The sequence below is a fragment of the Amblyomma maculatum genome, chromosome 1 (assembly GCF_055883805.1).
Source record: "Amblyomma maculatum isolate TAMU_Amacu chromosome 1, ASM5588380v1, whole genome shotgun sequence".
NCBI lineage: Eukaryota > Metazoa > Arthropoda > Arachnida > Ixodida > Ixodidae > Amblyomma > Amblyomma maculatum.
The window spans coordinates 253,102,912-253,128,835 of NC_139344.1; the positions used below are offsets into that span (position 1 = coordinate 253,102,912).

The 25,924-nt window shown below is 49.4% G+C and overlaps 2 protein-coding genes across 4 annotated transcripts in view; one reads left to right on the forward strand and one right to left on the reverse strand.

Moving 5' to 3' along the window:
* The window catches only part of LOC146206249 (kelch-like protein 20), a 208,613-nt gene extending 206,486 nt beyond the window's left edge, over positions 1-2,127 (forward strand). The window contains exon 10 of the mRNA XM_084587003.1: positions 1,800-2,127. Within this exon, the coding sequence (XP_084443129.1) occupies positions 1,800-1,983 (184 nt within the window). The 3' untranslated portion in view covers positions 1,984-2,127. The remainder of the gene's footprint in view (positions 1-1,799) is intronic.
* A 3,148-nt stretch (positions 2,128-5,275) lies between these two features.
* Positions 5,276-25,924, reverse strand: part of LOC146206250 (uncharacterized) — a 93,536-nt gene continuing 72,887 nt past the window's right edge. For all 3 annotated transcript variants that reach the window (XM_084590865.1, XM_084590864.1, XM_084590863.1), the window contains one exon: positions 5,276-5,393. In XM_084590865.1, coding sequence (XP_084446991.1) covers positions 5,354-5,393 — 40 coding nt within the window. In that variant the 3' untranslated portion in view covers positions 5,276-5,353. The remainder of the gene's footprint in view (positions 5,394-25,924) is intronic.

The following is a 25,924-nucleotide window of genomic DNA, read 5'->3' on the forward strand; positions in this document are numbered from 1 at the left end:
GGTCAAAATTCTGTGCTGTTGTGGCATACGTTTTTGCGAACATGCTTTTAAGAAATGGCTTCATTGGTTTCAGCTAACGTCTCAAAGCAGTTCATGCTGCACGGGATGACGTAGTGGAGGACTTGAGACAGTTTCGACTACCTGGGGCTCTTAAACGTACACCAACGTCGAATCGAACAAGGGCGCGTCTTACGCTTCGCCTCCATCGAAACGCGGCTGCCGTGGTTGGAATCGAACCCGTGTATCCGGTTCAGTATAGTCGGCGCCAGGGCTGCCAAATTCAAATCACCGCGCTTCGACGGAGGTGAAACGCAATTGGCACAGTGAATTGGGCGGAGTCAGTGCATGTTAGATAATTAAAATTATCCATTCACTAGTGTCCCTCATAGCCTGAGTCGCTTCGGGACGTTAAACCAAATAAATAAAAAGAAGTTAAAATGGAATACCGATGTATATTTAAAATATCCAAGAGAAGCATCTTGGACGCTCTATCAGTTTTTAAGTAATTCCCATTAATTACAGTAGTTTCCAATTAATTACAGCAAGCAGTGCGCTCAATATGACTCGCAACCAGCGAGTGTGTAGCCGCATCGCTTTCCGAAAGCACGGTGGTGCTTCAAGCTGCGCGCTTGAAAACGAAGTGGAAATAATTCCGCTGTTCTGGAAGTCATCATCTGCTCTACGCAGTCGGAAAGCCTTGATCGCATAGACAGTTTTTTGCACTCCGAAATCGCATATTGTCACGTGGTGGTGACCAGGGTCGATGACACAAATGAAGACACAGGCTTGATGGTACGGAAATTAACTCTTTACTGGGCTGACTTGCGCCCGCGAAAGAACTAAGCAACTCGGCGGCGGCGATAGCAGCAAACGTGTTGGTCGATCGTCGAACAAAGAATGCCCGTCACACTCGTCAACGCTCAATTTAAAGGCTGCTCAGAACAATCTGGATGACGTCGCAAGCAGCTACCAGCACAGGCTGGAACATTGTGGAAAGACACACGAGTGGCCGGAATCTTCGAGATAGATCTCTGTGCATCTTGTGCTACAACGAAACTGATAAAGATGTGACTAGCGACATCGAGCTGTAAGAAACAAAGATTACGGAACTGATACGCGATCCAGAATCAGAGTGATAAGCCTTTATGCCGGCGGCTGTTAAAAAACAACAAATACAGTTTTGAAGGTTTCGCGGCAATATGAAACGCAAGCTACTGTTCCCCCGAACTTGCTACATCACGGGCGCAATGTGTAAGCGTGGTAAACGCCCGTGGTAGTAAGCAGGCCTAATTGCGACGCGCGCCTTGGGCGTTCTCATGAAGGCATCGTCAATCAGGCGCCAGTGGTTCCTTAATGCTTGAACAGCACGACACACTTCGATACTGCCAAGAGCAGACGACACGGGGTAGAACGCTAACATTTGGAAGAGCAAAATCGGTTCCCAATTCGTTTTCACTGGCGCCGCTTCGACTCCACCGTGATTCCGGGAAGCGCTGCGGGGCCGCTGATGGGCGTTGCAAGTCATATCGAGTGTGACAGTACTTTGAAGCGATGGCTGCCTTTCACGAATATGAAAGTGCTCTTGCACACAGACTTGTTGGTTTGGGTATATCGCTAGGCAAGTTATTATCGTAGAGGCATCAGTGCTATTGCTACGAGCACGTATACAAGAACGCGTGATTATTGCAACAAATAGGCTGCGTGCGTATAGTGTGTTACGAGCGTTTTTTTTTTTCTTTAAGCGCTCGGATGAGTCAGGCAGCGCCGACTTGGCCACTCTCGTTTGTTCTTTGTCGCAGGTACGGCCCGATATTCGGGGCAGGGGCGGACCTGAGCATTGCCAACCACTGCAACGCGAACATGGAGAGCTACTCGAATCTGCCGCACTCCTACGACGGCGAGGGTGCATCGTGCACCCTGCTCATGGGCGACTACAACTTTTCAGTGCTGGACTATGAGGTCTTCACGACAGTCGGAAAGTGATACACGCTGCGATCGATAGTTCCTTGGGCCTCTCCTTCTTTTTTCTTTGTACATTGCGCTGAATTGAACCTGTGTTATACTCACTTTACACTCGTTACGACGGCCAATTTTTGCATGAGATGGCGCCCTTTCTTGTGGCTCATTTACAAGCCCTACCGAGATTGGACGAATAAACATGCACGGTTTTGAAGTTTTGTGGTTATTTTCTTGAACGTGTATGAGTGGAGTTGACCGTGTTTCAGCAGGGTTATCTTGCAGTCTGGACCGAAAATCCTTAAACCATTCATCAAGCAATACAGTGTAAAAGAATGAACCGCTAACATGCAAACGGCATTTGGAGAAGTGGATTCCGTTGGTGGTACACTTCCTTGGGAGGACAAATATACAGTCGTGCTCCGTTACGCCCGCTAATATGGACTAGTACCCGAATTATGGACAGTTTTTCTGGGGACGAAACTTTTTCAATGTATTTATGCCTCGTTAATATGGAAACTCGCTGTCTGGACAATGGACTGAGAAGAATGCACACAGCCTACTTGGGCCCATGTATTTTTGTCTTTTTAATATGGAAAGCATTTGAAAAAAGCAGAGAAGTCTGAACGCAAGTGAAATAAGGGCGCACAGGCCGCGAACCTACGCGACAGCCGATACGGCCGGATGCCTGAACGAGTACTGTGGGGTTGGAAAGAACCAAAGTGGGCGTGTCGTCGGTTTTCTTGTTTTTTTTTTGAGGGGGGGGGGGGGGGGGAGCGAAAGAGCGGAAAGGAACGTACACAGAAAACCGAGAGTCTGCTAAGTTAGTAAGACCCCGAAAGGGGGGAACCGGGAGATTTCTGGGTGCAGCGGAAGCGCTGCAATGAGAGGCCGCAGTCGGGATAACAGCAACATGTGGTTGTAATAAATTCTGCTGAACGTGAACAGAGAGGCCGGTAAAAGCGTAAGAAAGAAATAACAGGAAGAAAGACAAGCGCCTAAAGTGGCGGCGGGAACGATTTTTTTTTTTTTTCAGTCACAATGTGTGTTCCATGAAGCCGTTTAATGCTTTTCGGTCAGAGTTAAGACGCACTCGCGAAGTAGAGCGACGAGAAAGGCGACGAGCACGCAACCGGGACTGGGTTTCCCGTCCTGGACGCCCTTGCTTCTCATGCTCCCGGTTTTCGTCACTGTTGCGCTCCCAAACTACCACATTTTGCACCCCAGGCGGTCCGCATGTCAGCTTCGCTTTGAGTCAACGATGCGGCCTTGACAAGGTTTGAGCTCTTCGTTGTCGGCTAGCCGCCGTTCTAAACTGTACTTCAGATTGCAGTGTTTGTCTCATAGGAACACATACAAACGGCGCCAGGAAGGGGCTGTTCGATAGCCCTCTGCATAGCAGCTCGCCAACTTGACTCCCTTGCTTCCTTACGGAAACAGTACAAGGCAAAAAAGAGAGAATCAGAAGAACGGAAAGGCAGGAAGGTTAACTAAGCAAAAAAAAGTGCAAAGATCCGGAGCCTGCAATCCTCAACTTTAGTCTAACTTCTGGCATGGCGGGAGTTAAAAGAACGGAGCTGAACGTAGGCGCGAAGTGGAAAATCTGCGAATACAGGCGGTAAAGGCCATCTCAGTCACTCCAAGCCGTGAGGGACTGGGCACAAGTTAAACTAGGCCTCGCGAGGTCGACGGTAGCATCGATACTACAGGTCTCCGATAAATGGCTCAACGCCGGCATCGCAGCGTCAGCCACAGTCCGACAGCGCCAAGCACAGTTCGAAGAAATGGAGTCAGCCTTTTTAATGTGGTTCGGGAATGTGCGCGCGAATGGTGCTGTCGTGAGCGACGAAATACTTCAAGAGAAGGCTCGCTGCCTCGGCAACATTATGGGTACGTACCGTTCCTTCTCCGTCTTGATAGGTTTTAGCTATGATGACTTACGGAATGTTCTGTTCAGTAAAACTGGGTGATGTTTACTGAGAAAAATTATTCTACGCTCTGTCTAGGCATTACTGACTTTAGCTACTCAAGAGGATGGCTGACAAAATTTAAAAACAGACATGGCATCTCGAGTCGACGGATTCATAGAGAAGAGGGTAGCATCGACAGCTCGGCTGTTTTTAATTACAAATTTAATTAACAAAAGCAGCCATAAATTACAATTTTTTTGTCTCGATAAATACTTTTCGTTTTTATTCATGACTCGTTATTATGGATTACTCGCTTTATGGATAGTTCTGGTGGGAAACCAAAGTGTCCATATTAACGAAACACGAATATACCGACTTTATTGCAATATGACGACGATTATAGCATGCAGTAAATAAGCCTACTACAGGATAGTGTTTTTACAACAACAAAAGGAATACTACCGCCAACTGAAAACATCATATAGACACGCACCCCGCCCTCATTTCTCAAGTACATGCCCCGCCACGTTGCTCAAGTACGTATACTTCGTAGGATTCAACCACTCCCATTACACCTTCCGCGCCCCCAATGATGCGGGACCGAATCCCAGCAGTGGCAGCCGCTTTCGGTGGAGGCGAAAAGCGGGGAACCCGTGTGCTGTGCGACGTCAGTGTACGTTTAAGAACCCCGGATGGTCGAAATTTCCGGAACCCTCCCCTACGGCGTCTCTCAAAGCCTCAGTTGCTTTGGGACGCAAACCCCATAAACCATACCATCATTACACTTTCCAGATAATTTCATTTCCGTCTTCGTTCAGAACCCCTCCAATTTCTATACTGCCCTGCTCTGTATGCGAATCCAAAACAATGACTCTTCTGTTCTGCCGCCCAATTCGCCCTTCACTCCCCACTCTCCCTCCTGGAGTTCCTGACTGTCGTCGGAACAACTGGAAGCTCAATTTGCCTTGGTGAACCAGGTGTAAACTTAATCTGCGTTCATAAATAAAATGTGTGTCTCACTCTATATCTGGCATGGCGCTCAAGCACAAATTTCGGTGACAGGATAGGCTCCGGGTTTGTTTATATGTGGATTTATTTATTTGATTTTTTATTTCCTTTCTGGCCTGCGTTCCTGTGCAAAGTGCGTGCACGTTGGACTTTTACTGCGTGCCTTAGCAGTACATGTGCTTACGTCGTAGGGAGGGAAGAAGGTAGTCAAGTTGGCTTTCCTGCTTTTCTTTTCGCACCCTTCCCGCATCGACTGGATGCAAAATAAAGGAATATATTCATGGCTAAATGCAGAAATCTGTAAAAACACGCGCCGATTTTTACTTCAGAAATTCCAGCGCATCTTTTGTGCAAACTTTAACCTTCGCATTGCCTGTCACCGAGTTCATACTTACTCAGAAGAAAATAGTCGCCGCTTGCCGAGCATGTAGGCCACATCGATGCTTTCACAGTGCGACGCCATAGCACCGTTCTCTCCCTCACTGGTTTTCTCTTTCTTCCTCCCTCACTCCAGCTCTTCTGTAAAAGAGACATATCACACCAAATGACGTAGCCCCGTCACATGACTCAGCAAAATCGTTTTACTGTAATGATCACCTTATTACGCTAACAATCGATTCATTTCATACCAACGATGACAGGGGTAAAAAGTGGCGTATGGCGTATATGTCACACCAAAACAAGTTCGTCACATGGCTCAGCAGCATCGCTTACTGCAGTATTCGCGTTTTTATACAAAGGAAGCCGATCGATTCACGTTATACCCAGAGCAAATGCGCATATTGCAGCGTGTGCAACAGCAGCCGCCAGGCGGCTGCTCATCGCGAGTCTCGTGCGCTGACTTGAAGAAGAAGTATACCCGTGACGTTCGATTAGAAGAGGCTGAAGTTTGCTGCCGACTGTCTCTCGGTGCTCTGGACCTGCTCTCCTGTGCCTGTTGGACCGACCCCTCCCCCCCCCCCCCCCCCCCCCCCCGCCACTCAATAAAGTTACAAGAGTTCAACGCTGGTGAGCCAAATATTGAGCGAAAGCATTAGCTGCGGATGATCCGAGTGTTCTTCTTCTTCTCTTTTTCTTCTTCCTCAGCCCACATATAAAGCCCCGCTTTTGCATCGTATCGAACGTGGCACGAGCCACGTGTCGATAAAGCGACATCAACAAGGTGCGTTCCACGCACAGGAAGCACATCCTCTCCCAGTTGCGGTATATAAGTGATTGATGAATAAACCTGCGTCTGGTTGTTCCCCTTGCTCACGGCCTGCCATGTCCTGTCTGCGTTCCTCGATGATACGTGGTGTCAGAAGTGGGATAGCAGTCGACGCCCTGTAAACCAAAGATTTCCATTGCAATGGACTTCCTGAAGTGACCGGGCCCGCTGAGGACTGATGGAGAAATTGCGAAGAACTGGCAGGCGTTCAAACAAAGTTTTGAATTTTTCTTGACTGCATCAAAAACTGCTGACAAGCCGCGCGCGGAGTCGGTGAAGACAGCTCTTCTGCTGAGTGTTGCGGGCGACGAAGCCATCGAGATATTCAACACATTCAGCTTCGGCGAGAAGGAAAGCAAAAGCAACTACGCAACCGTCGTGCAAAAATTTGACGCATACTACTCAGCGCAGCTGAACGAGGTACACGAACGCTACATCTTCCGCACGAAGGGCCCCTGGGGAGCCCTTCGAACCATTCCTTCGAGACCTGAAGAAGCAGGCAAGTGTGTGCAATTTCAGCTCCCAGAGGGATTCAATGATTAGAGGCCAGGCCGTTTATGGAATCGCTGACCAGAACGTTCGAGAAAAGCTGCTGCAGGACCACCAGCTGACGTTACAGAAGGCTGAGCAAGCGGCTAAATCAGCGGAAGTAGCAGCGTCCCAGCAGAAGGTGTGGGCGTGGCAAAAAAGCCAGATGGATGTTGTGCGGAAGGAAAATCTAGGCCGTCAAGGCGAGGCACCACCCAGGCTTTAAAAATGTGGCAGGTGTGGACGCAGCCACGCGCCAAGGAGCTGTCCTGCATATGGAAAAATATGCAGGAAATCTCAAAGGCCGCACCATTTTGCTACCTTCTGCAAACGTTTTGCTGATGTAGACGAGCTACAGGGCTCTGAGGATAACTTCGTCATTCTCGACGTGTCGTTAAGAAGCGCGACAAACCAGCGCGACTGGACAGTACGAGCCCAGATCTGCAACATGGCCCTTGAATTCAAAGTCGATACAGGAGCACAAGCAAACCTGCTGCCCTTGGGATGCTATCAGAAAATTCACCCGAAGGTATACCCCTGAACCCAAGCAGTGATGTGCCGTTGCCTACGGCGGAGGCGTGATCAAACATGCTGGTCTCGTTCGAACAGAAGTAGCACGGTAGCACTTGGAGACCGGTGTGCGTTCCTTGACTTCGTCGTAGGCAAGGGCCATCAAGCCATTCTAGGCCTACAAGCCAGCGAAAGTCTCGGCCTTCTATTGCGCGTACATACGGTATCTCGAAACAGTTCTGAAGAAATTGCCAAACAGTTTCACCATTTGTTCACAGGAACCGGCTGCGTTTAAAGATCTTATCGAATGGTTCTGCGTGACGACGCCACACCAACAGTACAACCAGCCCGACGTGTGTCACTCGCGCTCCAGGAGCCCCTCCGAGAAGAGCTGAATCGCATGAAACGCGCAGGGAGCATAGGCAAAGTCACTGAGCCCACGGATTGGGTAAGTCCCTTGGTTATTGTCCGTAAGAAAGACGGGAAATTACAGTTGTGCATCGATCCCAGGAAAATTAACATTGCATCAAGAGAGAACATTACACAATGCCTTGCCGGGAGGACTAGAAGCAGAGTTCTCAGGTGCAACAGTGTTCACACGCCTTGGTGCAAATTCTGGTTTCCACCAAATTCCATTAGATGATACAACATCTCGAATCTGCACCTTTTCAACGCAATTTGGGCGCTACACATTTCTACGCTTACCCTTCGGGATATCATCCACGTCTGAGGTGTTCCAAAAAACACTGAATGAAATTTTTGAGGGCCTTCCAGGTTTCAGAGAGTACGTTGATGACGTACTGGTTTGGGGGCCATCGCGGCAAGAACATGACACGCGCCTGAAGTCGGTGCTGCTAGAGGCAGAACGAGCAGGGCTGACATTTAACCCAGATAAGTGTTGTGTTGGTGTAAACGAGATCGAGTTTCTGGGTGACGTGATCGATAAGGAAGGCATCAGGCCTAGTTCCTCACTGATAAAGTGCATGCTACAAATACCAGAACCGACAGACAAGCAGGCAGTTCAAAGAATTCTTGGCGTCGTCAATTACTTCAGCAAGTTTATGCCGTCATTAGCGCAGAGGACAACGCTCCTCAGAAGTCTTATCAAGTAAAATGCTGTCTTTGACTAGACTTCAAATCATGCGCAAGAATGGAAGCAGCTATGCGACAGTCTAAGTAAAGAGCCTCTACTAACCGTGTTCGACCCGACAAAAGCAACTAAAGTGTCCTGTGACGCGTCACAAAATCGAATTGGTGCCGCGCTGTTGCAGGACCACGGTAACCCATGGAAGCCGGTTGCGTACGCTTCACATGCCCTTACGGAGCCTGAGCAGTGTTACTCGCAAATTGAGAAGGAGGCAATGGCTGTGGTATACGGTTGTAAAAAGTTCGATCACTTGGTATCGTGGGGCGATTGCTGAAACGGATCATCACCCTTTGATAGCAATATCGCAGAAGGCTATCGGGGACATGCCCCCGATGTTACAGTGGTTCTTTCTGCGCCTCATTCGCTATGACGTACAATTAAAATTATTCCAGGCAAAGAACTTCTACGGGCTGACATGCTGTCGCGGGCAACGACCGGGTCAAGCACAATCAACGACATAAACGACGACGTGGAAGTGCACGTAGTAAGTATTGTTTCTTCCTTCGTCACCGACAATACCTAGAGGAGGTTCTAACCATGACGACGAACTAAAACAATTCTTACGAACTTAGAAGCAGGAAGAGCACTTACAGGCCGATGGAAGTCACTTGAAGGAGAGCTTTCCCAAGTGAAGGGAGTCTTGTTAAAGGGGTGCAAAGTGATAATTCCAAAGAACATGAGAACAGAAATGCTGGAAAGAATCCATCAGGGACACCAGGGCGTCAACAAATGCAAAGAAAGGACAAGGCACCTCGTATTCTGGCCAGGCATCAACTCGGACATAGAAGCTTTCGCTCAGGCATGCTCTGCATGCACGATGTATGCCTACCGACAGCCTCCAGAACCCTTGACGTTGCGCCCAACGGACCCATGGTATCGTGTCGGTATTGACATCTTTCAGCATGGTGGACGGGCATACCTGTGCGTCTACGGTGTTTTATCTAACTTTCCGGAAGTTGAGTTGCCCAAGAAGACGTCCTCAAAAGCCGTCATTGAAGCAACAAATGCGATTTTTGCCAGGTATGGTATACCAGTTGAAGACTGCTCGGACAATGACCCACAATTTGCAAGCCACGATTTTGCATCTTTTGCCCGCACTTACGATTGCATCCACATAACTTCTAGTCCGACTTACCCCTAATCCAATGGTCTGGCAGAAAAGGGGGTTCAAGTAGTTAAACAAATTTTAAAGAAAACTAGTGCATTGAACCAAGGCTTTTGTCTGGGTCTCCTTGCCTATAGGTCTACATCTTTGGAATCCGGGCTGTCACCTGGCGAAGTGCTACACGGGAGGAGATTACGAACATTGCCTGATGTGCGGCCGCGCCCGGTTCGCAATGTGCAGAAGCATCGACAGACAAGTCGTTCTAGCCGACAACTTCCACCGCTCAACCCTGGAGACATTGTTCGCGTCAAGAAATGGGCATGGGCAACCAAAGCACAGGTCCTTCAAACTTTAAGGTATCCTAGATCGTACGAAGTCATTACAGAAGACGGAACGATCCTACGGCGCAATCGACAAACAATCGGCAAACAAAGGAGGTTTCTCGAAGAAGCTCTTGGGACATCGGTTCCGATGACAGCCAGAAAGGTGATCAAAGTTCTACTTCAGCACAATGCAGCCACAATGCCGCAGAGCTTCCGACAACCCCTGAAAACAGGCATATCACAGACAACATTCCTCTCAGCATCTCCCAGCACGATCAACCTTACCTGCTCCAAGAAGGTCATCGCGACCACGAAGGCCGCAACAGAGGTTGTCTTATGACCGGAACTTTGAACAAGTGCCATAGTCTGTGCTCAGAACATTCGGGTCCCTTCTACAGTGTGATATGTGTATTTCTTTAGTAAGCAAGGGAGGATGCTTCGTATCCCTTACGGAAATGCCATATCTGGACTTATAAAAAAATCCAGATCAGGTATATCAGGAATTGGGCAGATATGGTATATTAGGACAGATCTGTGCCAGATAAGGCATATCATCCCAATTCCTGATTTGGAGTGCCAGATAAGGTATATCTGGTTGTATATGCCTTATCTGCCCAATTCCTGATTTCGAGTACCAGATAAGGCATATCTGGTCAGATATGCCTTATCTACCCAATTCCTGATTTAAAGATCTAGCCCGCATGGCATGTAGGTTTTGAACTATAGATCTATATATCTGCATATTAAAGGGGTCATGCAATGCCTAAAATGGGGTAAAGCAAATCGGTCGAGAGATAGGTACTCCCTCACGAGTCAATTCACCGCAAGGATTTTTTAGCTAGCTTCATTAACACCAGAGATATCGGCGATTAAAAATGGTGCTCCACCTCGCTCCCCTCAACTCAACACTCGGAGACACCAGAAAAAAACGAAGAAAACAGTTCGGGAACTCCGCCCTGCTAGCCCCGCCCACGAAGCGTCATCGGGTGACGCTCGGTTCTCAGACTTCCGGTCGTCGCGCCTGTTTTCCCCGAGCGTCGCCCATGTATTCACGGTCTCTGCCTTTCCCGTCCCATCTGCGTTTGCATAGCTTTGAACCTTGTCGGCTGTCTTCCTCGGCCGCCGGTTTCTTCAGTTTCTTGACCTCTCGGAATTGTGTGCGACAGCAGCTCGAACGGCTCGGGTCGTTCGCGAGCGCATACCTGCAGGTGGGAAGCTGCTGTCCACACATACCGGCGGCCGCCACGGAGGGAGCACTTTCCTTCATATCCCTGTCCCATTCAGCGCAAATTGGCGTGCACTCCTGCCGAGCACGGCTTTCTACAAGACCGCTTTCTTCTCTGGCGCTGCCTGGGTCAGTCTCTTTGGTACCGTCTTCTGCGTTTTGACCAACGGCGGCCGGTGACCCCTCGCAGAGTTGACGCGATAGCATCGACTCTGCATGGATGCTGGCAGACGATCGAGCGTGCGAGTTGCCCGCGAGCAAACATGTCGTCGTTGCTTTAGTCCGGAGCTGCTTTCATTATGGTCGACGAGAGGCATCTCTTGTGCATAACGAATGGAATGTATACGTGTACGTATCACTGACGAGAGCACGGACTGATGATCGCTACAGAGTTTGGATATCGGATAACAGGTTAGCACTAATTATTCGTCCGCGAATCTTAAAATTGAGATTAACAAAACGTATGGTGTAGTGTTTTTTTTGACGGCCTCTCGCTAATCGTTTAGGAAGTGCCAATGCGTAACGTGCACGCGTGTTTTATCTCATGTGTACGCATCGTCCGACCAGAATCGACGGCGCAAAGCATCAGCAAAGCAGCTCGGTACATTCAGTTCGGCAGCGCAGGTTGTCACTGATTTTCGCAGCGGCACGCAAGAATCGCGAACATGAGCATGCGAGCGGCTACGCTAGAGACGCAGCGAAGCGGGCGATTCCAAAACGCCGTCTGCCGTGGCTTCGACGAAAATAAACAAGGCCTCGACGACCAGGGAGGGCGGAGCATGGGCTCTTTTTGCGATGACTGCTGCGCCATCGGCCAGGGGGCGCTTCGTGTAACAGGTGTGCGCAGCGAGCCGTCTGCTGGCTGCGCTGCCGTGAGCGTCGGCTCATCGTATCTGCACTGCGTGGTGCGCTTAATTCGATATTTAATGCTTGGTGATCGCCTATTTGCTTAAGAATTTTAGTATTTCAACAATAATGTATTGTTCCATGGTCCGCGCGGCTGCAATGCGAGCGACGATATTGGTACAGTGAACTAGAATATTTCACTGCAATATTGGTGCGGTGCGCGCTATTAGTCACGAGCTAAATACAGCTTAGGTCGCACTTCGCATGTGTTATGAGTGCATCTCGTGTTTCCGAACCTATGTGAGTCTATTGCACACACTTGGATAAATATGTTGCACAGAAAGAAATTAATTCGAAGCCTGCGGTGTTTCGAAACTTGCGAATCTTAGAATCCTGTCTGAATAGTAAAGTGTTTTAGAGAGCTCTTGCGTTGTGCAAAAAAAAAGAACGTCATTCTGCAGACAGTCATTTATTCAGGTTCCAAACATGGCACAACATGCAAATCAGAGCCTTGGTAAGCCGTACCGTCCTTGACTGCAAGCGTACACTTCTGGGAAAGCAATCTCCGCAGAACGACGAGCACTCACCAGCAACTGGTTGTATGCCTGCACCAGCTAGGGCCCTACTGTAGCCCGCTAACATGTTCAATTAGTGCCTCCGCCTCTACTGGATTTGAAATGTCTTGCGAACGTTTTTCCTCTTATAGAAACTTCCGCCACAAGAGCCTCCTCACCCGATTTTGTAGCCGACATATCAATTTTGACAGCTTTTTCAGGGCCAATTTGCTACTGTCTCCGGCAGCATCCAGCTCACATGCACTCGCCGTAGTGGAAAGCCTTTTCTCAGCGTGGCAAGGCGATCCTTGACCACATTTCGGGTATTTAGTAGGCTGCAGGATCTGCTTTTCAGCCATGTAGTAGTGGATTCATACTAAACTTCTGAAGATTTAAATCTCAAATGTAAAGGCGAGCACCTGTCCTCACTTCTCAACTAGTTGTGATAAAGTGAAAATCCTCATTGGCTTTTAATACAAGTGAGAAGCAAAACATGCAGCCTAGTTACATTTGGCAAAGACGGCACATTCGTTTTCCTTGGCAAAATCCCCCCAGTTGGGCTCCTCGGGACTGTCGCCGTCAGATGTCGGCTGCTCTTCATGAGCTAGCTTGTAAACACCGTCTCCGCTTCGCTGCATGAATTGTCTGTTCACAGATGTTCCCAACTTTCATGGCAGCGACTTTGAAACATATTTTGATGCGTCCGGAAAGATGGTCGGAACGGCGTCATCGTGTGTGACCGGCCTCTACTCTAGTTCACCGTTGTTTGTTTTATACGTGCGCTGAATGAAAACTTGTTCAAAATAGCGCTCGCACACAACGCTTGCTTCGTTCAGCACTCTGTCTGCTTTCTTGATGTTCTGTGACCAAATCTCACAGCGATCGGCATACACGGAAGAGAGAGGAACTCCCTTGCGCAAGCTGTAACGGCTGTTGCAGCCCGGCGCTGTCCCTTGTGTCGCGTCGTCTTTCCGTCGTCGTGGACGCATTGCTTAAATGTTAGGTTTCAACACACCAAGAAAGCGCAACAAACGGCCAAGAACATGCAGAACAACGAAATACGAATTCCTCAAATCAGCGCGCGAAGACGGTCTGCGCTCGTCTTTGCATGCAAGCGAATGGAGCTCGGCTCGGCGCACCGCACCCCTTGGCACACCTGTTACTGGCAGCGCCCCCTGGGTGTCACGCGCGCTTTCATCGCGGCGGCGACCTCGCTCCTCTATTGTTCCCCGGCGCGGACGACACACTGCCAAAGATTCTAGAGCACTGTAGCGTAGGTAATCACGGCAGAATAGTCCCAAATCTCGCCGCCACGCGGAAATGGCGCAACCCGCGAATTTCAAAAAACGCTGTTTTTAAAAATTAATAATAAATCGCTGGATTTTTTCCGAGGAGTTTTACTTTGGACAAATGCTCGGAAGCATTTATTCTACACATTGAAAACGTTTTTCAGTGACCTTTCTAGCCGTTTCATGTCCCCTTTAACATAACACTTTATTACAACATACACAAGACAATTTCAGTATTCCAGCTAAACGTCCCACATGCTCAATCAAGTTTTCCAAGGGGAACCTGAATTTTCCCTTTCATTTAAAACCTTACAGGAAAACAGCTTTAAAACCACGGGTTTTCTTTTTTCCCGGCCTATATGAAATCGCTCAAAGACGGGCCTGAATTACGTGGGTACTGAGGGTCAGACATATGCTCATCCGTTAGTAAATATTCAGATCCTACTCATTTATGCGCGATACTATAACAAACTAATGAGGTATCTGAACAGAATAATGGACCTACCTGTCTACACGAGAAGCTAAAATGTAAGACATCAACCTATTAAATTATATATTACATTTTTAATCTCTTTTACACACAGAGCTTTAACCAGTAAATGCTTTTAGTTTGAGCTGGTTTACTTGCGAGCTAAAGAAAATAGAGAACGGCTATTGAAATCGAACTAGACTATTGGAATCGAATTTAAAGGTTTGTCGATACCCGGAAAAGGTACCGCTAAACCGTAGGGCGATAAACCATACACTGCTTGGACTGCTGCTAATACCTAAACCTTCGCAAAGTACATACAGACTGTCAGGAAGTACTGGTGTTACCTTAAGCAGAGACTGCAGTGCAAAATGAGCGAACGTGCCTAACTCGTGGTTGCTTTTGAAATTAAGAGAGAAAACAAAGAAAAAACATGTTTGATAGCCTTTGTCATGACAGCGACAGCTCTGCCCCTAAGCCAAATCAAGCATGAAGCTACTTAGGTAATGAAAATAATAATAAACAACGAAGGACCCTATGCACCCGCTGAAATTTGTGAAAATTGCTGGAGCGAAAGACAAGTTAGCAACGAAATGTACGAAAAAATATCACATACTGGCAATTACCATCCAATTTACTGATTGGAAAATTAATTTTCTATCAAAATAATAAAGTGAACAATATCCTGAGGCTGGCAAGGGCTAGTTCCGGACAATCAATCACTCGATCAATTTTTATTTTCACCAAAAAAAAAACGCATGGCGAAAAAAGGAGGTGGGAGAAAAAGCTGCACAATAGCAGCTTGACAAAGCTCCAACCACCCTGACAACAATGACAGCACTGTAACATTTCAGATTTTTTTTCAGTGTACTAGGAACTGTACAAAACGAAAGTAAAAAGAAACATCTAGTTACACTAATTAAAGTTACACTAAATTAAAGTTAAAGTCTCATGCTCACTGTTTTGGTGATCTGGCGTGAAGATGAGGCGACAGGATGAGGGTGCGATCCGCTGGAAGTTTCTACACAATGGTGAAGATTTGGCCGGGGCCACCCAGGGCAGGAGCCCCGAAAAGCTCAAGCCACCATCAGGTTCGCTGCCAAGGCTGGAGAGGCAGCTTCCACCCGCAGTGGGACACAGTAATTTCCTCTGTGCCGGCGGTCAGACTGAAGCTCGTGTAGGTTTGCTGTCGCATTTTTGTTACATGCACACAGCTAATAGCGCTGGCACATACACACACACAGCAGCATACACAACATGCAGCACGCCTGCTAGCTGCACCGAACTCCGATGTCTGCCACCAAAAAGGAACGAGACACCAAGAAGGGCTGACGCGCACGGAGTTGAAAGGGAGAGGACTAGGAGAGATGAAATGCGAGCCCGCAACGCAGCGACCGCCAGCTGTCTTTGAGGATGAGTCACCCTCTAGACAGCGCGGAGGGGGCCGTATACTGACCTGCCATTATTTTCTTGATATTTTGAATCACTCAACTTAACCGACCATGCTTTGTGCACCGGACTGCCGCCGCATTTTAAATGAAAATGCGAGTTAGTAGGCGGAAAGAGGAGCATGTAGCCATAACGCAGCGCACTCCTGGATAAGGAACACATGGTATAATATAGTTCAGCGAAATATGCAGCATAATTGAAATATTAAAAGTCGTAGCTATTTTCTAAATTGGATACAATTATGTCAAAACTAAGCATGCAGGCCATGCTGAGTGTAGAAAAATTGAAGCTCGGCCACATGATGCCAATATTCGATATTTGCAGAAGGTAGACGAAGGCCATATATTGCTAATATACAGTCACTATGGCGCCTACATAATTAAGGCCCCGATGAGGCTGTATAAAGTCCTGTTGATGCCAGGCATGGCCATGTTCTGTCTACATAAGGTCATGACGACACCATATATGCCCTTTATGCCCGTTATCAGGCCGCATAGGGTCGCGAGGATACCATATATGCCCCTGATCAAGCCATATAAGGTCCCGTTACTCGTTCAGATATGGATTATATGTTGCATGATATGGCCAAATCTGAGCCATATGAGGGCAACATTTTGCACATATTTTCGATTTGATTTGGCCAGATAAGGTCTTATTTGCTGCCTTATATATTTGTATCTGGACAGCTTATGTTCCATATCTGGAGTAGATATGGAATTTCTGTAAGGGATCGAACATGGCACAATAAAGCGCGTGACATCAACAAGGTGCGTTCCTTGCACAGGAAGCACACCCTCTCCGAATTGCGGTATATAAGCGATTGATGAATATACCTGTGGGCAGTTGTTTCCCTTGCTCACAGCCTGCCATGTCCTGTCTGCGTTCCTCAACGATACAGCTTTAACCAAGCCGTATGAACGTGTATTAGTGGCCTATAGGGGTATCGTGAATGCCAGGGTCCTAGCAGGCTGATTCTGACACAACCGTCCATGTGAAACGAGAGACCCAAGTTGGCAGCTCCTGCAAACTGAGCCGCAGTTCCGACCGCGCCACGCCGAACGCTTGAGTTGGGAGCCCATCTCTTACGCTAGTGTCACAGCGTCACGTGGGTAAGACGTGGCTACCACCGCGCTACGCTGAAGGCTCGAAACCTAGAGTAGTATTGCTTTTGTAATAAAAAAACCAGCCTTCTGGTTACAGGCCTAAATGGCTACGTGACACTGGTGAAGGTGCGGCCTTGAACTCCATATCTCGGGCTTCTCGCAGCCACTCATCGAGTCCAGACCAGCTTCCGCTCGTGTCTACACCTGTCCATCGCTGCAGCCGTTGCCTCCGGGGCCTGAACCGACACAATCCGATCGGCAATTCGAGATTTTTGCAATGGCCCAGGCAAGCCAACAGCATTTGCTGCTTCAGCAGCCTCATGTGCCCCCCAGTTTCCATGGCGGTACTGGGGAACATGTCGACGACTGAATCGACCAGTTCGAGCGAATGGCGCAATTCAATCAGTGGAGCCCTGCTCAGAAGCTCCGCAATGTCTATTTCGCACTTGAGGACTTCGCTAAAACGTGGTATGAGAATAGGGAGGCCAGTCTTCAAAGCTGGGATTCCTTTCGAGAGCAGCTGCGGGATACTTTTGCCAGCCACGAGCGCTGTGATTGCGCACGCCGCCTCCTAGAAGCTCGTGTGCAACTCCCTAACGAGAGCGTGGCCATGTTCGGTGATGACTTGACCCGTCTTTGCCGGTGGGCTGATACCGACATGACAGAATCAGCAAAGTTGCGACACCTGATGCAGGGCGTAAAAGAACCCCTCTTCGCTGGTCTGGTTCGCAGTCCACCTCAAACCGTCGTGGACTTCATCAATGAAGCTACCCTCATTGAGCGAGCCCTGCAGCAACGATGCCGGTACACTGCGTCTGCCTGTGGTGAGCCCTTCAGCAGTGTGGCCACATTGTACAGGTCCACTGAACATCACTCTCTGCGTGAGCTGATCCGCGAGGTAGTTCGCGAGGAGCTCCTCAAGTTCAATCTTGGATCGCCTAATCCGATTGCCGCTGCTGTCACCGAAGCCATGCGCGAAGAAATCCGCCAAACATTTTCACCGCCTGTGTCACTGTCGGAACCACGTTCTGTGAGCTTCGCAGCGGCTCTTCGTCGGCCTGCAGTGCTCCTGCGCAACAGCTTCTTTTCGAATCACAGCCGCCGCCCGCTCTGCAGCCACTGTTCTACCAACCTTCCTACCAGCCGCCATCCCAGCAGATCCCCCGTCATGCAGCCGCCCGCTCCTCAGCCAGTATCCTACCAGCCGCCATCCCAGCAGAGCCCCGTCATGCAGCCACCGGTTCGGAAGGCAGACGTCTGGCGCACTCCTCGCCAACGGCCGCTGTGCTACCACTGCGGAGAACCCGGCCACTTGTACCGTCGTTGTCCATACCGTGAACTCGGTCTTCGGGGTTTTTCTCGTGATTCCTTGCGTCCCCGGGCCGGCGAACGCTCTCAGAAAACGAAGAATACCTAGCAACACGCGCAACCTTTTCGAGCGACCGTACACAGTCGTGTTCTCTTGTGCGATACTCATCACCCAGCTTGCCGTGATTTTACTGATACGCCGAGGCGCCGGTCGCAAGCCCACGCCAGGGAAATTGAAGGCGGCGACCTCAGGGAGGCAGATTGCTGATGAACAGAATCGATGGCCGTGACTACTCAGCCCGACGCTGTGACTGCGATGCCACCGCCGCCGCATGAACCCGAAACTCCGAATCCACCTCATGCTGATCACGTTGTTAGCGCCGACCTTCCCGTTCTCGTCGACGGGCACCCAGTGACCGCTTTGTTAGACACCGGAGCAGACTTCTCGATAATAAGCAAGAATTTTGCTGATTGGCTCTCCAAGGGGAAAACTGAATGGCTGGGGCCGCAAACTCGTACTGCTGGCAGTCACCTTATGACACCGATCAGACGGTGCACTGCCCGAGTAGCCATCGCCGATTCAACCTTTGTAGTCGTTTTTGTTATCCTGCCGCACTGCTGCAAGGACCTCGTACTCGGCATGGACTTTTTACGTGAGCATGGGGCCATTATTAATGTTCCTCGCCGTACTGTCACGTTTTCGACTCCTGAAACGACGACCGCTGACTCCGAACGACGCCACGCACCTTACGCATCGTTGACGCGGATATATGCCGCCACGTTCGTCTGCTCTCGTCAGTCAGGTGCGACGACCAGTCCTGTGCTGCCAACGTTGCCGAACAGAACGCAGAGCTTCTGTTACATCATGGCGTCTGTGTTGCACGTGGTATAGTTCATCTGACCAACGGTCTAACGCACGGGCTGATTACGAACTTCGGAAACGAACGCCAACGTATCGCTAAAGGCACCACGGTAGCCTACTTTGAAGGTGTCGCAGAAGCAGCTCACGACTGCTTTGTTCTCGAGACCAACACATCCACAAGCCAAACGCCCAACTTCGACCTTGATGTGAATCGACCGCTCTATCACCGGCAGAGGACAGGCTCGTCAGGCTACTCCTTCAGTTTCAAGACTGCTGCTCGTCCACCTCCGTGATTAAACAGACGCCTCTGACCAAGCACCGCATAATAACCGACGACCGTACCCGACCAGTCCGACAGAACATCTACCGAGTGTCACCGCGGGAACGCGAAGTCATTGCTCAACAGGTAGACGAGATATGTTAAATGATGGTGTCATACAGCCATCGATGAGTCCCTAGGCTTCATATGTTGTTCTCGTTAGGAAAAAAACCAGAAGTTTAAGGTTCTGTGTGAACTACCGTAAGCTCAATCAGGTCACAAAAAGACGTCTACCCGTTGCCACGCATTTACTCATTAGACTGGCTGCACCACGCGCGCTACTTTTCATCGCTTGATCTTAAGAGCGGTTACTGGCAGATCGAAGTTGATGAACGTGATCGTGAGAAGACAGCGTTTGTCACGCCCGATGAACTTTATGAATTCATGGTCCTACTTTGCGGATTGTGCTCCGCTCCAGCGACATTTCTGCGAATGATGGACGCAGTTTTATCTGGTCTTTAATGGCAGATGTGTCTAGTCTACCTGGACGACGTTGTGTTTTCGTCAACGTTCGAATAACACCTCCAACGTCTCTCTGCTGTGCTACGGGCTATCAGATCTGCCGGCCTCACGTTAAAACCCCTAAAGTGTCACTTTGGTTATGAAGAGCTCCTGTTCTTGGGCCATGTCGTCAGCCATCGAGGTGTTCGGCCCGATCTCGATAAAACAGCAGCCGTCACCAAATTCCCTACTCCGTGTGACAAGACAGTTCGCCATTTTTTGGGTCTCTGCGCCTCCTATTACAGCAGGTTTATTGAAAACTTTTCGCGTATTGCCGCTCCGTTGACACGTCTTACCCGGGATGATGTCACCTTTACCTGAACCGACGAACAACAAAGGCATTCGACGAGTTACGACACCGCTTGCAGACAACAGCTGTGCTTGCCCATTTCGATGCGAGTGCCGAGACTCCGGTCCACACAGATGCCAGCAACGTGGGTCTTGGTGTTGTACTCGTACAGCGGCAAGACGGTTCCAAGCGAGTTATCGCATACGCCAGCCCGACTTTGTCCCGTGCCGAAACGAACTATTCCACCACCGAAAAAGAATGTCTAGCTGTTGTATGGGCGGTGATGGAATGTTGACCCTATCTTATGGCCGGCACTTTGGGGTCGTGAGCGACCACCACTCTCTGTGCTGGTTAACGAACTTGCGAGATCCCGGACGCCTTGCACAAAGGAGTTTACGGCTACAGGAGTTCGACATTACCATAGTGTATAAGTCTCGACGTCAGCACAACGACGCCGACTGCTTGTCCCGTTCACCTGTCGAGACTGCGCGGGAAGACCAAGGACCAGACTTCCTCCTTATCGCAGCCGTCGACGCGCTCGCTGTTTCGCAGCAGCAATGTGACAACCCGACTCTTGCACCACTTATCAATTTTCTGGAAGCGCGTACTACAGAAGTTCCCCGTCTCTTCGCCAGAACGCACTCATCGTTTTGCATGCGAAGCAATGTTTTATACAAGATCAACTTCGCTCCGACGGGAAGAAATTATCTCCTTTTCGTGCTAGAGTCTCTTCGCGAAGAAATCTTGCAGGGATGTCATGACGAGCCCACTGCGGGTCACCTGGGGTATGCTCGAACTCTGGCCCCGAATTAAGAAGATTTATTAGTGGCCAAACCTTGCGGCCGCATTACGACATTACGTGCGAACATGCCATGATTGCCAGCGACGGAAAAAACCACCTGTGAAACCGGCCGGTTTACTGCACCCTGTTCAAGTGCCAAGATACCCATTTGAACAAGTTGGCATGGATCTGTTGGGTCCTTTTCCAAATTCTTATTCGGGCAACAGGTGGATAATTGTCGCTACAGATTACCTCACGCGCTACGCTGAAACAAAGGCCCTCCAGCGCGGCACGGCAATTGAGGTGTGGTAGACGCAGCCGGTATAACAAGCAAAACTGTTTATTTATACATCAGGTAATGGCGCCCGTTTTCGCTCTGCTTGGCGCGGTCGCCCATGCCGGGGTCTCCCGGTGGTCCGCCTGGTTAGCTTGCCGCTTGGGGCGCTGTCGTCAGTGGCGCCCACACATCCCCCTTTCTTGAAAGGTTTGATCTGACAGGTCCAGGCGTTCTGGTCGCTTACAAACCCGTCCACTTCTTGTGGTGCTCGTGTCCTGCGACGGTTGCAGGTGTCTTGCTGTACGTCTTGCTTGTCCTCTGTCAGTTTGTACAACGTAGGACCTTGGTTCTGATGTTGGCTGTGTTACCACGCCGTGTGATGCAGCTCCAGCGAGGATGCGCATCGCTGTGCCTGGTGGTAAGCGCTCTCGGCTCCATACCTTGTGCCGGGTGTCGTATGATCGTTTTGCACGAGCTCCGTAGGCTTCATTATTTTGTCAGAATTCGCTGTCGTCCCACTTCGGGGCTAGCAGCTTCGAATTAGTTGGTACTGAGGTGTTCAGACGACGACCCATTAAGAGTTCTCCTGGTGAAAACCCACGCTGGGTGTGGCCCTGTAGGCAAGCAGCGCTTCGTGTATGTTGGAAGACTTCCTCAAAAGCTGCTTTGCTGTCTGCACAGCCCTCTCAGCCATACCGTTGCTCTGCGAGTAGTAAGGGCTTGAGGTTGTGTGTGAGGCTCCCCAGTGATGCACTAGTTCTTTGAACTCTGTGGAAGTGAACTGCGGCCCGATGTCTGTGCGTATTGTCCGTGGAACACCGTGCCGTGCAAACATTGGCTCCAAGACTAGGGCTATGTTTTTTGTAGCTGTCCTCGACAGCTGTTCTAGCTCGAAAAATCGGGAGTAGTAGTCTACTACTACAACATACTCTTTCCCCTCCAGCGTGAAGACATCCATGCCGACTGTGTCCCAGGTGTGTGCTGGCAATGGGGTTAGAAGCAGGGGTTCTGTTTCTGGCTTTCTGTGCTCTCTGCAAGTTGGACACTTTTCCACGTAGTCTTCAATGTGCTTACCTATGCCTGGCCACCATATGCATTCTCTTGCTCTCGCTCGGCACCTCGTTGTGCCCAAGTGGCCTGCATGGAGTTTTTTCAGAACCTCTACTCTGATGTCTGGCGGGATGATTATTCTGTCGCCTTTGAATAGCAGACCATCAACGAGCGAAATCTCACTAGCCACCTCAACGTACCTTTTCAGGTCAGGTGACAGCCCATGCACAGTTGGCCATGATGTAGTGCAGAAGGTAGCCACCCTGGAAAGTGTTTCGTCTGACTGGATGCTTGCCCTGATTCTGTCCAGCATTTGGTTTGAAGGCACCCATGTACCTCGAAAAATTCTGTTCCGCCGCGTCTTGTACAGATGCAAGCCTGAAAGACCAAATGCTTTGAAGTGCAGCAGGTGCCGTGAATATGGTCATCGGCTGCTGAACTGCCCTCACCCTCCGACATATCAACGCTGCCCCACCTGCTCAGCCCAGCTCAGCCAACAAGATGAACCACATCGTTGCTCCGCCTATTGCTTCCACTGCGGTGGAAGCCACCCAACTTTTGACCTCACCTGCCCTGTACAGAAACAAGACCAAAAGAGCCACAATGCTGCATATGACCGAAGGAAGAGTCTCAGGGAACAGCTGGAACCTTCTGTCCAAGAACAGAAAAAGCCATCTAATTCCCAGCGTCCCACTACAAAGCGCCTATTGACTACGCGACAAAAAATGTCTGGTCACCCTGGCAAGAAGAATACGCCACCCCACCATCCTCCGACTCGCGAGAACTTCCCCCCTCTGTCACATGCAAATCAAGAGACGGCACCACCCCCTCGGACCAATGTCTGGCATCAAGAAGTTCAAGAACTGTCAGCTGCCCCACGTCCGCTTCTCAAGCCAGCTACGCTCCCACCACCGGGTAAGCCGAGCCCGCCACTTCCCATTTCCCCTCCCAAACCTTTCTCTTATACATTTTCCGATTCCACACCAGTTATCACATCTGAGAATTACATGCGCCACATAAAAGATCGAAATGACCCTATTATCTGGTACCTTGCAGAAGAAATTTCCGCCATTCGCCAAGCATTCGAACTCATGCATACACTCCTTAGCAATCTCCTGCAGGATGACGAACGCATGGATTTCCTAAATCGTTCTCTTAAACGGCCCCGTCCATCTACATCCCCTGAAGCAACTGCTGCATCCTCTTCTGTCCCTCCCGAGAAGCGCGCTAACGTAGCTTAAGAATGGCAGGGAACAATCACATACACATTGTACAGTGGAATAGCAGAAACCTGCGTACCAATCGAACACTCTTTATCCAATGGCTCCTGACTTTACCCTCACAGCCCCACGTCATTCTCATTCAAGAATCGCGTGCTCTTAAAGGTATTCCGGGCTACCGTGCCCTGCATGCAGCGCATGACAGCGACTGTGCCCCATTAGTGAGCACTTATATTCGTCGGGACATCCGATTTGAGGCCATTGAAGTCCCCAGTCGTCTTGAACGTCACCTTATTGTATTTACACTGTATTCTGATCACTCATCACGCCCTTTATCCATTCTAAATTTTTATAACCCTCCTACAGAGTACACGCTTTTCAAACCGCTATTGCACTTTACTTCAAGATTGTTTAGAGACTCCGACTTCTTGATAGGTGGGGATTTTAATGCCCCGCACATTATCTGGGGTTACCCACACACCTTCCGACCTGGCCGTATACTCAACGACGCATTAAACGGAGCTCAATTAACTGTTTATAACACCCCAAACTCCATTACCCGGGAAGGTTACAGGAACCAACAATCCACCATGCCAGACCTCACAGTGGGCCGCGGACTGCGAGAGGTCACCTGGCAAGTTACAGATGAAAAATTGCTCAACGACCATTACATTATTAACATCACTGTCCCTAGCCGTACCCGTCCGCGTAAACGTAAAATTTCCTACACAAACTGGAATACCTTTCGCACTATACGCGACACCTCTCATACTACTCGCAGTCTTCAGAGCTGGACAAAAGCACTCAAACATGCTCAGAAACAAGCTACGCAGGAGAGTTTCACTTCAGCCCTGTCAGATAATCCGGACCTTTACCTTGTACGCAGCTGGAAGAGGCGGAAACGACTCTTGCACACTCTTCGCACTCAGCCCAACAATGCTCGCCTCTCCGACCGAGTCACCGAATTGACGCGACAGGTTAAAGAACACTGCGTTACACTTGACACCAATCAATGGAACAAAATTTGTAACACCATTAACGGCACACTAAATCAAAAAAGAACCTGGCATTTACTCAGAGAACTACTCGGGCCTCAACCGGCGCCTGTTCCCACTCTCGAGAAGCACTATTCTCAACTAGGCGCGGATGCCTTAACAGCCCAACTCCGCAATCTCTACATTCCTCCTCCCCTACCCAGCCTTTATACTCCGTACACTGGTGCTTCCAATGTAAAACTCGATCAGCCGTTTACCCTCTGGGATCTCGAATGGGCGCTAGAACAGCTAAAGCGGAAGTCAGTCCCAGGTGAAGACCAGATTACATACTCACTCATTCAAAATCTCTCTGACAAGGACAAAGAACATTTTCTGAGCATTATAAACTTACATTGGGAAGAAAGCACACTCCCAGCATCTTGGAAACAATCACTTATAACCCTACTTCCAAAGCCAGGCAAAAAACCTGCGCTTCAAAACCTCCGCCCAGTTTCTTTAACATCATGTCTGGGAAAAACCATGGAGCGGATGGCACTCAATCGGCTCGAGACTCATCTTGAATCCATAGATTTCTTTCCCCCTCAACAAATTGGCTTCCGAAAAGGTGTGTCTACTCAGGACCTATTTTTTCTCCTCATGCACGAATTTGACCCTCCGCCCACTTCCCAGATCCAAGCCATAGTGGCCCTTGATGTGCGAAAAGCTTTTGATAACCTTGCCCACGATCCTCTATTAAACATCCTTGCCTCTACTGGCTGTGGTCTAAAGATGTATGGCTACCTCACAGCATTTCTCCGCGACCGTACGGCCAAGTTCCGTCTCCCCGATTCGATATCTGATCCTTTCCCCCTCACACGTGGTACTCCTCAGGGCGCTATTCTGTCACCACCCTTTTTAACCTTGCAATGGCTCCCCTATCTCGTACTTTAGCGTCTATCCCAAACCTAAAACACACATTCTATGCAGACGACCTTCCTCTTTGGTGCACTTCTGGGTCTCCTGGAGCCGTAGAGGAGACCCTACAGCAAGGTATCAATGAAGTCGTTAGTTACCTTGATAAAGTAGGGCTATCTCCCGCACCTGAAAAATCTGAATTGCTGCTGATTGCAAAAACTCGCTATCAACGCCAACATAACCAGCTGATCAATCTCACAATGGCAGGTCACCCCATCCCTCATGTATCATCCTGGCGGATCCTCGGACTTCATTTCCATGAGTCAACCAATCAGGCCAACGTATCTACAACCGTTAAAGTTTGCAATCAGCTTGCGCATCTAGTTCGCCGCATAGTCAATAAGCACGCCGGGCTACGCGAGGGTCAAGTCAGGCAGCTTGTCCACGCATTAGCACTTAGCAATATTTTATATACGATTCCTTACCTTACACTAACTTGTCGCCAAAGACATCAGATTGAGGTTGCGCTTCACATATTGTGCAAGGCCGCCCTTAACGTCCCTGTACATACGTCCACGGAGCGCCTATACTCTACGGGGCTGTTCTTGTCCCTGGGAGACCTCATACAACAACATCGCGACCGGCAAATGGCACGTCTTTCTAGCACCAAACAAGGACATTGGATACTACAGCAGGTTGCACTCAAACCTATAGACCTCCCTATAATTACCCTTCCTTCTTCGCTCCCGGATACCTCAGAATAATCCCCATTCCAAAAAACGTTGCACCCGACACTAAC